The following is a 14,072-nucleotide window of genomic DNA, read 5'->3' as shown; positions in this document are numbered from 1 at the left end:
CGAATGACGGAATATTACTTACCGGGTATGAAATTCTGAAGAAATCGTTATCCCGTCGGTTCTCTTCTTGGAAGCAACCTATTGCTGGAATTGTTTTATTACTGTTGAATGGTATTATTTTCTAACTAGAGCACACCGACTCGATGTTGCAGGTGAATCGTACAGTGTTCGCTAGCTTCTATTCCATATCCATGCTTCCACCTTAGCTATTTGAAAAAAAAATAAAAGCATTATTACCTACTTACGGTTCTCTCGAATTAAAATTCACCGTTTCCATTGAAAATTACAAATTACAGGTGACTTCATATGACTTCATACTTGTATTTCGAGCAGTGGCGTAACGAGGAGAGGGTCCTGGGGGACCTGATCCCCCTCAAAAAGCTTGTGGAGAAATTTTAAAATAGTTTCTATTTTAATTTGTTCTTAACTCATAATCATTCCAAACCTGATTTGACTATCAAGGCTGATTTTAATCAAATTAGTCTATTCCATATTACGTATTGTAAAATGAACATTTCAAAAAAAACTTAACTTTGACAATTCCGGGCCCCATTCGAATTTGTTTTCTGGATCCGCCCCTTGTTTCAAAAACGAAAATACTAGTTGTGTTTCTAAGCAAACCCCTAATCCTGCGCGATGTCCCGCAAAAAATGGTTCTGGTTAAGCTAATGAGAATTATTAGAACCAAAACTTGGTTTGGCTTAACAAGCCAATGTAATATTTGCACTTTGCTATATTTCTCCTTAGTGGAACAGATTTTTACCACTAATGAAAAATATAACATAGAGAAAAATTTTAGTTACAAGATGATTCATAATAATTTTCAAATTCTTTCAAACATAGTATGCAGCTAAATCGAACCATTATTCCGCAAAAAAAACTTTCGTGGGATTCAAGTACTGATTCACCACCTGTTAAGCCCCATGCTGGGCTGACGGTGAATTAGAGTTATCGGATAAAGCTCATATTTGACATATGAGGTATGAAAAGCCAACTATTATTGGAGCTAGTAGTGTTCCGAAAAAGTCAAAATTGTTGCCGGTCTAGTGTACAATATAATTTATTGAAGTAGAATACTTCTAACGTTTCAATATAAGGGTCCCGTTTTAAAATTTTCTGCCGGAAATTTGCCCGATTATTTAAACGTGAATATCTGCCGTTGCACTGAATGGAAAAAAAAGATTATTACGCTATCTGATTGGAAATATGTACAACAATTCTGTATCCAATTCGGTAGTATGTACAATTACTAAAAATAGCGGAAATAATGGATTTTATGAAAGTAGTAATTATCTGATCCATGATTGGTCGATACAATTCGCTCAAAAAGCAAGCGTTGCTGGGACTGCCTCTTTTTCATCGAATGAACTGCGATGCGTATAAAAAGGGAACACAAGAAAATTTCGTTAGTTTGTGTTCTGACGTTGTAAGCGTAGCAGCTGCTGCGTTTCATGCCAGCTCGCAATCTTCGATGGTAGGTAATAGATACCATGACTGCCGCCAGACGTTGCACAGAGGAGTAACTGGGGTCGAATCCTGGCCAAAACTATTTATTGCGGCTATTGCTGTTATTATGCCTTAATATGAACTACACATAGAAAATTACTGGTTTTTGAGACTATTTGGCATCTATCCACTTACCAGTGCAAGGGTCAATTTTCTAGATCCTTCCGAATACTAGTATTTTCGAGGTGATCTTTGTGAATACATTTGTTTTTCCCGCTGCATGAATAGTTGGTTAGTTGAAAAGGAAGAAGAAAAGGGATACCTGTGCACATATTCATAAAGATCCATTTTGTCAAACATAGTATTTGACCCTGCAGCATTTTGGCGTACCTCAAATTAGTAAAAATATCAATATTTTCAAATCGCTTGGAATTTGTGGATCGGAAGAGATTGAATGTTTTTTGAATAGCCGGAATCTTGTTTTGTAATGTTGTTGCAGCAACTTTGCCGGATCTTGCCGCATAATGTAACTCTTTTATCATTCAAATTTGGAATAACTTGTTTAAAAAAGGTGTTTTTAAAGCTGGCCCAATAAACTGCAACACTACTATTTTCGGTTATTTTTAAGCGCAGGTTATAAAAATAGTTGTGTTATATTACGGTTGTTATGATATTGTCTTATTTATAACAGTCATCATCATTTGAAAGCGATTTTGCTGGAAATATAATAAAAAATGATTAAAAATCCTTAAAATATCACCAATTTGCATCCATGCAAAAATTCTTTAGCATTTTTTGGCATACTCTTTATTTTGCCATAATATGCAGTATGCTTTAAGGTATCTAAAAAAATATAACTAAATAAAAAATCGAATTTTTTTTTTGGGTTATTGGCCAAGAATTTGTTCTAGTTACTCCTCTGTGCGCTGATAGCATTTCATTCTAATCATGAAATGATGAGCCAGTTTTATGCATACACGGAAGATACAATGATAACACACCACAGAAAAAGCAGAAAGCTCTTTTTTGCAGAGCTGAATAAATGGGCTGGTGATGCACAGTGGGACGGAATCAAAAAAAGCCGGACATTATTATTTGCGACGAAACTATTGGTTATGGCACTTTGATGTCTTCGGAAAGGTTTCTTCATTTTTTAAGTAGTTTAATATAATGTTGGAAAATTTTTACTTAAAGGGGTATATAAGCAAATAAAAAAAATAACTTTGCGAGTTGTTGCCAAAATTGATAGTCATGTATGGAAAGTTTGTAGACGAAATAATTTTATGAAACTTTGTTGAAGTAGCAAAATGGCTATCTATTAAGCGAAAAAAATTATTGGGTGAAATTGAAGTACATGTCATAATACCCCCTTAAAAAGTGTTTTTTCATTGTAACTTTTTTATTTGATTTTTTATAGTTTCTCCATGTTCTATAAAGTTGTAGATGCTTTCAAAATACACCTTTTTGCGGAATAGACCAACTCGCTATCTCTTCGTTTTTAGGGTGTATGTATGTTTTTTTTTTTTGGTTTTTTGGGCTATCTTTAAGGGGCTATGGCTTGTAGAGCAGCAGGTAGTAGCAGCTAAATTTATTTTTTTGATGTTCAGCAAGAAATACCCTATTGATACATATATAAATCATAGCGGGATCTAATAGGATCCTTGAAATAATGCGGGGTAAAATAGACTAGCGTTTCAATAAATTATTTGTATTATGAAGCATGAAAAATAAACTATTATGCGAAATTAATAAACATTTGAAATATTATAGTTCATTCCATATATTCCGACATTCAAAGTTAATTTTTTTGTTATTAACATGCTCATAAGTCATCAGTGTCCTACCAATTATCTTCTTCGTCATTGAATGAACAAGGTAATAATATAACCGAGTATTCTAAGCAACGAAATACCTATAATAAACGACTTTTCCGGAAAGTTTATTTACGAGTTTATAGAGCATTTTTACACTACCAGAGAAACTTCAAATACTCGGTCCTCGGAGCAAACTGAGAAAAAGTTTTACGTATCATCATGCTATAAACACAGTTAAATAACGTCCGTAAAACAGATTATTGGTATCCACATTAAGCCCGGTTTCTTTTATGTGCGGCTAAATAACGCAATGCGCATTTTACTTATTTTGTTTGCGAATATCACGGCTACATAAGTGAAAAACTTCATTAATGTGAAAACTCCACTCTAAAATACCTTGCTTGGTTAAAGGTTATGATTCATAATTTATTTATTTCATAACTTATGAACTCCCAAACGGCTTGACCGATTGCCGTAAAAATTCATACGTAGTAGACATTTGTTATGGGGCGTGTTTATGTGCTATTGGTTTGGAATTATCTGCCTGCCAGATGGCGCTTCGGAACAAATTGTGTTTTACTACTATTTCGTTGAAAGTCGCAGCAACGCGCGATGGGTATTAGCTAGTTATTTATGAAAACATGGGGTAAAACGCGCCTTCTAAGAATATATGATCATAGTTTAGCTATAGAACTTTAATTGGGTGAATTTAATAAATATCATCCAACCAACAATTTGTTCCCCTTCTTTTATATTAATCTACATTCCTAGTCTTAAGATAGCTGTAATTTTTTTGTAAAAAATAATTATTGTTCAATTTTGTATATCCAATCGTATTTTTAGTTTAAGATAGTTGAAAAAAATGTTCCTCTCAATATTAAAAAATATTTGTGCATTGTAACCTTTTAGTTTTAAGATATTCAAAATGTTAAAAAAAATAATTTGGCACCGCCAAGCTAACGCATTTGTGCCTATTAAATAAACGAACTGAATAAAAAAAAATCATTCAACCAACATTTCCCCCTGTAATCGCAGTGATAACGCTTCGAAAAATGTTCAAAATTTGAATTAATCACAACAACAACGGGACAGAAAGCTTGTTGGACTAACACGTAATTTTGTTTTTCGTTGAGATTTCACAAAAGTGTAGTTTTAAATCGTCTTAGGTTGTGTAATTATTAGGTTTTCAAAACAATTATTCTGTTTTAGATTAGAAAGATAGGTAATTTCATTACCGATAAGAAGTAGCATACATGTTAAGTTGTTAATAAGAATGCTGCAATTTTTACTAATTTGTCATATATGTTGGAATATTTTAGGTTTCGTTGTACGTGTACCGATACCATTAGAATTAACGATGTAGCTGGTTTTAATATAACCTATCATAGTCAGATAGTCAAAATTGTAACATTCGCATTAACAGAATAAAGTATATTCTACTTCACTCCGGTTATGTCTCTGACATTACCCACCCATCTTTTTTTTACATTTAGCCTAATTTTATTAATACTGCACGTATCGAGTCAAATCTTAAACTAATGAAATACGTACATTATCCAAACAAATCGCGGTCAATCCATTAAAGTCCGACTTTTAGAGACCTTGCCACAGAGCAAATAATAATGTTAATGTCGGAATTTTGATTACTTTACGGTGTAACTCGTGTACAAAATCAACTCTACATGATGCATATTAATAAGATAAATATTGAACGATTTAGAAGAATCAGTCAAAATATACTCAGTCATTTCAACACAACTGCAAAAACCGTTCTCCTAGAACAGAAAATACACATGAAAATCATAGTTGGATACGAAAGGAAAAGTAAAAGTTGTTCTCATCGACTAGCGTCGATTGTTCATCGTGCAGAGCTAACTCAACTTATTCGTTGAGTTTGCAATTGCGTATTCACATTCTCCCGGAAACCCCTCCCTTTGTGATGAATACTGAAATAAACGCCCTACATGTCGTTGAATCAGTGCGAGTGATCATCCGAAGCGAAAATAAAAATTAATATTCTCTGCGGGTTAAAAAATATTGCAGACCGTAGCTTCTGACACATATTCATATTCAGAGCACTAGTAAAATCAATTTTTTGTTTATTTTTTATAGAATTTTTATAGATGTTTTTTTATAGAATACTGAGCTGACTGGCACTAAAAGGCAATATATTGTATTTAATTCGGTATAATTGATTTGCAGGTAACACGTTCCGAAAAATCGGAAATCTGGACAATGCAAATCAAGTTTGCCCAGCAGCGAGACTCCGGCGCGTACGAGTGCCAAGTCAACACAGTGCCTAAAATGTCGATGACATTCCAGTTAAATGTAGTTGGTGAGTATCGGTGATGAAAAAGATAACTGTAAAATTGGTTATACTTAGACTGTATCCAACAGCACTTATTGGTCCAGCACTCAGTCACCCTCGGAAGTTTATTTTTTCGGACCAGGAAGTGCATGGTTTAGTCTATACATGTTTGCCTATCGTTGGAATCCATATGAACCAACTTGTGGTTCTGTTTTCACACACTAGCCACAAAGAAAAAAAAACATTTCTTATTCACCCTAACCACATGTTCTCTTTCTGCTCTTAGAAGCTAAAGCTCTGATCCTTGGACCAACCGACATATACGTGAAGATAGGGAGCGCAGTGACACTGACCTGCATCATCACCCAAGGACCACACGATCTGGGTACAATCTACTGGTACCGAGGTAACAAATGTTGATTTTTCGTTGCGGTTTTGTGCTCTCGCTTCAGCAGAACTCTGTCTCTTCCATTTGCCATTGCAGGGACGAACAACATCAAGCCAACGGAAACTCATCCCAACGAGACGTCAATAGCATATCCTCCACGAATCTCGGTAGATCTCAAGTGGACCGAAGCTTTAACATCTAGGTAAGTTCGTTGCCTGTTTTGGACATGAGTGCTTTCTCAACGTGTTGCTTCCCATCACCTCATACGTGTCTTTCTTCGGAAATGAAAATAAATTGGCTTAGAAGTGCTCCGGTTGGGAGATTTGATCTTTATCAAATGCTTCCGAACCGCAAGATATATTTGCATCGTTGAATAGGTTTGATGAAAAATTGACAATCTGTGGACTATTTTATCGGCATCACCGAGATTTGCACAGCGCACCGGTCAAGAAAAAGTCTGAAATTCGAAATATATCAGCTAGCGGAGTTGTTCCAATTTATGCATTTTGTAACATTGAATTTTACATTTCTGTTGTAATAAAATTATGAAATTTTCTCTAACTTCAATACATTTTTCCAGACTAATATTTTATACATTTCTATTATTTTTATACATTACTATTATTTTCTATAATTTTTTATTTTTTGATATGTTGTTTACTTTCTGAAACATGAGTGATTTCGTCAAAACACAACAACAAGCAATTAGTTGCGCTTAGTGCATATAAATGGGAAAAAATACCTTTCTAGCCATAGATCGTCTGAATCCGTTCACGAACGGCGTAGATATTAAACGATTTATATTTTGATTTCTCACTTATTAATTTGCAATAAATAAAAATGAGATCATTACATGAACAGTATTGCTTTCCTGGTGTTTTCTGGGAAAAACTAAACCAGTTTTGTACATCAGTGGAATGAAAACACATCTACGTAATTTAAGGAATTCAATTTTTAAATCATTTTGTGAACGAACTCAACAATAAATGAACTACTTCTCAAAAATTAATATGTAAATTCACTTCAAAGACAAAACAATGTGAAAGTTCATTTCAAAGTGAAAATTTGTCCAGATTTGAAGCATTTACCCGTTGGATTAAACATTGCGTTTAGTCGTGAGGTAGATGGGGTATTATACTAGTAGTATCAGAGAGAGCATCTGTGTTTTTGAATCCCAAAATTATAGTGAAAATTTGACTTCTTTTACAAGATTTATGGGTTGCTGCTAAAAATTACCAGTTGCATTACATATAATAAGTATACAAGGAAAAAAAAATTGGAGATATTTGTATTACGAGAAAACTGTAGCTAACTTATATTTACACCCTGTTTTCCCCTGAAGATGAAGGGTTATTACTTCGAAACGTAGCACTATGGAGAGTCATGTGACCAAAAATCGAAAACTACGTACTCCAACTTAATTCAATGCATTTATATATATGGGACACTGAGAAGACTTGATTCCATTTGCTATTTTTCAATCCAACTCCGTAAAATGATAAAAATTATGTTTTTTTGGATTTATAGTTTCTAGAAATGACTAATAATCATGAAAAATACATGGACATGTTACACTGAACAAAAACTATGAGCATCTCTGGAAAACATCAAACAAATGGAACAAGTTTAGACTTGATCCCACACAAGACAGTTGATTGCTCTTGGAAAATATATTTTAAAGAGCATGTAGCCCTATTTCAATAATCACCCTACCCTAAATGAAGCCTTTGGTGAGAACAGCGTCTGCCATCTTTGCTCGGCGCATTGGCTCTAATGGTAGTGCGATAATTGGGATACTCGATTTGAGTCTGCGCTCAAACAGAAAAATATCACCATTCTCAAACCATTTTTGTTATTTTATTGGAAATTAATAAATAATGAAATAGTGTGGCACCCTCCGTAATAGGATCAAAAAAGGCACTTTACCAAATTCAGTTTTAGAATTGGATTGCGGTATTGATTAGACTGTATGTTGTTAGGATTGAGGAACGTCAAATGTAGGATGCATGGTTGCTTCTTACCCTGTAAGCAATTACAGATAAATTTCTGCTTTTTTTAAAAAAATCGGATACACATTTTTAATTTTTTTGTATGATAGAAAAAGCATATACATTGTATTGGAATGTACATTTAATGAAAAATAACGGATCAAAGTCCAAAAATATCCACAAATTAGTTCCAGGAAAAAGTCTCCCAAAGACCCCCTGAAATCTCGATGGAACATGCCAGTGTGATGATTCTTCTAACTCATAGCGAAAGTTTCAGTTGTCCATATTAATCTTATGCTGAGAACGCTTCGATTGAAGTTGCAATACCATAATTAGTAGACTGGTGTTTGCTAATTATGTTCACGTTTCTTTTGAGTGCTCCATATTCTACACATAAATTAACAAGGAATACAATCAGTGTTTTTGCATTGGACAGATACTTGATATGACTACATGTTTGCTATAAGCAATGCTGTGTAACTAGAGATGACACAATTTATACTGAAATCACCAATGTACCTATTTCATGATCAATGTGACTAAACAAATTCGTTTCATTCTTTGGATTCAATCTTATCAGTTTATTCTTTTCCTGAATTTTACTCGTATCGTTCATCTAACTTATTTTAATCACTTTTTCATGTTTTGTCTTAGTCACGTTTCCTAGTTCATACATTTTATTTACTTTCTCCATATTAACAACAAATTTTTTTGGTCATGTTTTTTTTTATTTCATTCCGAATATTGAGTGGACACAATTTAATTTATTTATTTTATTCATTCGATTTGTTTTATTGGTTTTATTAACCCCTGCATGCCCATGTTGTTTATAAACAACAACGTTTTCAAATAACTTTAACTCTGGGGTTGATCAAGATTTCCTCACAAAAACAAGTAACTGTGACTAGGGGGAAACTTTTATTTCAGCGCTAACAGTTACAAGAATAATCCATAGAACTGAAGTTATCGCAATTGTCCTCATTGGATTCTACTGGAGCAGTGTTCCCAGAGATATGAAAATGTCCTTGTCGCAAAATATTTTCAAAACTGATCAATCGTATAAATTTAGATGATCCTCGACTACTATTTTCGCCTAATTGAATTAAAGGGCGAACACGAAATTATTGCGACACATTCAACAGGGCATAACTTTTTTACCATTGGGTAAAAATCAACCAAATTTTGCACACTTTCTCATTGATGTGTATTGTTTACATGCTTTCAAACTCGAAGTCGTGTTTTTCGATTCAACGAAAATGGAGGTGAACCAACGCGAGTCGAGAGAACAAATTCTTTCCAAACACCTGGTATTTCCTGACCTGTCGCACCGGCAGTTGGGAAAAATGTTGAACACTCACCATTCAACCGTCTCCAGAGTGTTGAAGCGGTTCCAGGAGCGGTTGACGTTGGACCACGGCAAAGGAGCTGGAAGAAAATCGGGACCGGAGAACAAAAAGACGGAGGGAAAGGTGAAGCGGATGATTAAAGAAAATCCCAACGTCTCAAGCCGTGATTTGGTTAAAAAGATCGGCATGTCGCAGAGCTACGTCCAGAATGCAAAGAAGAGAGCTGGACTACATACATACAAGGTACAGAACTTCCCAAACCGCGATGAGCGGCAACAATCGACGGCTAAAACTCGGGCACGGAAGCTCTACGAGAAGATGCTGACAAAATATAGCTGCTGTGTGATGGACGACGAAACGTATATAAAAGCTGATTTTAAGCAAATTTCGGGGTTGGAGTTTTTCACCGGCAAGAGCAAGTGCTATGTGGACGACATATTTAAGAAGAAGAAAATGTCGAAGTTCTGAGGAGTGAGCCTTTCGTGACAAAGGGCACAGTAAATGGCGAGATCTACAAATCTGAATGCCTCGAGAAGCGCCTTTTGCCGTTCTTGCAGCAGCACGACGAAGCTCCGCTATTTTGGGCCAGATTTGGCATCATGCCACTATTCTAAAAGTGTCCTGGAATGGTATGAGGCTAATTCTGTCAATTTTGTTCCAAAGGACATGAATCCGCCAAACTGTCCGGAGCTGCGCCCGGTGGAGCAGTACTGGGCAATGAAAAAGCGGGAACTTCGGAAGAGCAAGAAGACAGTCAAAAACGAGAAGGACATGTTAAAAAATGGAAAAAAACTGAGAAACTGGTACCGGATGACACTGTAAAGACTTTGATGGAGGGCATCAAGCGAAAATACGTTCAATTTTACACTCAAGGCTCCATCGATTAACTTTTCTTTTCTTTTGATTTTTGAAGTAAATATATGTATAAAATTACCCTAAAATTTTGGTTTGATTTTAAACATTATAAGAAAATTGGCATGATATTTTCGGTGTCGCAATAATTTCGTGTTCGCCCTTTACTGAAAACGTTGTAGGTGTGTATTGAGGATCGGAGGTTAAAAATTGAGCAGTTTCTAGCACTGCTAAAGAAGCACCTCTCTTGATTAATGTAGGTTTTGCCTGTTTCTTTTCTCCAACACTTTTAAAGAAAAACGGACTTGGAGCAAGCGCTAGAAAAAAGTTGGACATGAAAGGGGTAATTTTATCCATATTATTCATTTGATCTGTTTCATTCATTTTTTTAATTTAATTTATTTTTTCATTTCATTCTATTAATGATTTCATTCATTTTATTCATTTCATTTATGTTATTCATTTCATTATTTTTTTTTTCAGTCCATAAATTTTACTCTGTTTCTTCATTTTAGTAATTCTGTTCAGATATATTCTTTTCATTCATTTCATCCAATTTGATAGTTTGAAACGCTTTGATTTATTCTACAAATTTTAAATCCTTTTTTTTAATATTGTCTAATTTTCATTTGAGCAGTACTAATTTATTTATTTATTTGCAATTTGGAAAACGATCAGGTTGATTTTAAGTGGGTCTTCTACTCGCGAGCACTTTTTGGGAATAAATTGCAAAGCATCTACTCAATTGATTTAGCAACTTTTTTTAAAAAAAAATGCATATTTTGGCTTTTCAATTTTACTTTTGAAGACAAGAAGAAAAATCTCTCGCGACCTTGAAAATTGATTGAAGACATCGATGTTGAAACTGCATGAGTCCCGCTTAAGTAAAATTTTGGCAAATTGGGTAATCTGTATTTAGAAAACTCATATCTTTTATAGTCGTAGTCACGTTGGCTATGTTTAGACGAGAGGGATTTCTTTTATTATATAATTTGAAAAAAGCTATGTAACGATTTGTGATAATTTCCAATATTTACGTTATTTTTTTACCTATTAGGGGCTATAAAAATGGAACAAATTGACATTTTGCAAATCCCTCTCGACCAAACATAGCGGTATGCTTTCTGAATAATTTGAGAAAAGATTATTGAAATCGGAGCAGTACTTCTATGAAAAGTCTTACTTGACCGCTTAAAAAACACTACTTTCGGGAAAACGCGTTTAAAGATAAAGTACGGTGTATAACTCGATAGTACCGGGTCCGCAGAGCTCACCTTCCTCGTCACGAAAATGTTCTTGGTTTTGCACATTTTGCTCCGTCTGTTGAATTCGGGCCTGTTTTTCCGCGACACCCACTTTGCGTTCAGAACGAGTTATACGTTCACCGTCGTAAGATTGAACATCTGCCTGCCAGAATTTGTGCATGTGTTTTGGTGCTAAGGTCCAGATTACACTATTCTGAGACTCATTGTTATTTTGTGTGTAAGCTCCTAAGCATCTTTCTAATAAATCATTAGATGATAGACTTTCGTAAATCCTGATACGTTCGAAAGTTTCTAAAGTTCCTTTTACTTCAGCCTGACGCCACCTGCACCAACTGTCCTCGCCGGGTGAACACTTTGAGTGTTGGGGATTTTCGTTCGATGACGAGCAGTGTTCGAGGGAAGCTCACATTGGGCTTCGCATATGTTCTACAGAATTTGAGTTTCTCCAAATCGCCAGCCCATAAAATTTTGTTAGCTGGTCGATTGATTTGTTCTTCAACTTTCCCTTTCCTTTCCCACTGATACCTTTGTTTTCTTTCTTCGTAATCTCGTTCCCATACGCTTCTCAACATGTCCGACGCATTATCTCTTCCGTACGATAATCTCGTCCCAAACAAAAAAACAAGAAACCATTCACAGATGCTCACATATACATAAACCGTCCAGAATGGACCGGTGAATTCTTTAAACAATGATTTTTCCATAGACAAGCGCCATCGTTGTGCACCGTGCTTAGTATCTCAGAAACGGCCTGATATGGGTATCTTTCGGTTCCCAGAAACATGCCAAGGAATATGATTTTTACCAAATCCTTTTGGTGATGATTTCTCAGATACTGATCTGATGAAACTAAACAAAGAAAAAAAATCGATTTTTTTAAACCATGAGAGTAGAGGACCCCCTTAAGTGGCTGTTCGACTTTTACGGTTTATGAATGAGAACGACTACCTGACGTTTCAGCCATTTGCTATGGCCTTTTTCAAGGTAAATATGTCATCATTCTTCGTCAAAACATACTGTTCCAACGATCCGAAAGCTTCAGGGAAGTAGCCAAGTTTGCGAACTGAATTGACATCTGTTTCTCTGACATGTCTGACTCGATTACTAGTCTGAAAAAAGCTACCTATTGACTGCTATTGAATTTCATGTGGATTGAAGTTCTGGTTGCTTCGTTACGGATTGAAGTGCACGAAAGTCATATCTAAACCGGTACAAGCATTATGTCTAAACGATGCGTAACTTACTGAAATGAGCTCTAAATTGCTTCAAGTTGTCAGTCCAAATTGAAGTACTTTTGTCCACGCTGACCACTGTGAAAGGTTCCGGAATATCCGAGGCAGTACCCTTATTCATCAGAGACGGCTGAATGCGGCGATTCTCACAAGCATAGTCTCAGATGAAAGGTATAATCTCCCCATAACACCGAATTTTATTTGGGTCGAAGTTCTATTTCCCGATGACACAAATTTCTCACATAAACCTGAACCTGTTCGCCTTTGTCATATTGAAAGATTCTGCAATTGCTCCCAAAACTGACTTTCTTACCGTAGTTCGGAAGACCAACTCGACTCAGTTCGTTGAGTTTATAAGGGGAAAATATACTTTTGCATAAAAAATATAATCCATAAAGAATTGTAAAACGATCCATAAAAAGTTGTCCATGTTCCATAAAACAAAACTGAAAATCCATAAAACAGTGTGAATGATCCATAAAAAAGGGTGATTTGATCCATAGATTATGTAAAATTGAACCATAAAATGGTCGCAAACGAGCACTAAAACAGTAATAAAAGAGCAATTAAAATTACCCAATGCCCCATAAAAATATTGGAAATGTTCCATAAAATGATACATTTTGCGCCATAAATTAACTGACATTGATCCATAGAATATTAACAATATACATTAAAACACGTCGACATGTTCCATAATATCGACAAAAATGTTCCACGGTATTACAAAATGGAGCAATAAAATGTTAGAAAAAGTTCCATAAATTTGATGAAAATGTTTGCTAAATAATTTTTCTTGGTCCATAGAAGATGTAAAAATGAACATTAGAAATGATTCATATATCGAACAACGGTAAATTGTGGTTCATGGATATTTACAAAACGATCCATAAGAAAAGAAAATGTAAAAATCCATTGATATGTGCTTATGCACTAGTGTATAAAGTGTCCGTTTTTGCTTCAGATAGTTGGTATTAGCGACTCATGCCAACCTGTGTCAGTGGTCTAATAACTCTCAGCGCGCTAATATTATAGATACGCTGCCGTTTAAAGAGTTGCCATAATGATTTCAGGTTAGCTAAGGTCAGTTACCTGACTAGTGGGATACGGAAGCTGAAGTTTAACTATAATGTAGGCATTGTTTGTTGTAGTTTGACATTACAACCAAATGTAATAAACTTTATTATTAGTTCGAATAGCAAAAAATTCGCATGAATTCATTAGATTTAATTTTTCTAGTGCATAAGCACATATTAATGGATTTTAACATTTTCTTTTCTTATGGATCGGTTTTGTAAATATCCATGAACTAATGTTCATTTTTACATCTTCTATGGACCAAGAAAAATTATTTAGCACACATTTTCATCAAATTTATGGAACTTTTTCTAACATTTTATTGCTCCATTTTGTAATACCGTGGAACATTTTTG

The 14,072-nt window shown here is 34.9% G+C and overlaps 1 protein-coding gene across 1 annotated transcript in view; it reads left to right on the top strand.

Annotated features, from left to right (window-relative positions):
* Positions 1–14,072, top strand: part of LOC131682098 (zwei Ig domain protein zig-8-like) — a 141,163-nt gene that overhangs the window by 113,864 nt on the left and 13,227 nt on the right. The window contains exons 5-7 of the mRNA XM_058963310.1: positions 5,463–5,595; positions 5,855–5,974; positions 6,053–6,158. Of these exons, the coding sequence (XP_058819293.1) occupies positions 5,463–5,595; positions 5,855–5,974; positions 6,053–6,158 (359 nt within the window). The remainder of the gene's footprint in view (positions 1–5,462; positions 5,596–5,854; positions 5,975–6,052; positions 6,159–14,072) is intronic.

This window comes from Topomyia yanbarensis, chromosome 2 (assembly GCF_030247195.1).
Source record: "Topomyia yanbarensis strain Yona2022 chromosome 2, ASM3024719v1, whole genome shotgun sequence".
NCBI classification, from domain to species: Eukaryota; Metazoa; Arthropoda; class Insecta; order Diptera; family Culicidae; genus Topomyia; species Topomyia yanbarensis.
Note: the sequence above shows the minus strand (reverse complement) of the source record. Positions and strands in the feature narration are given on the sequence as shown.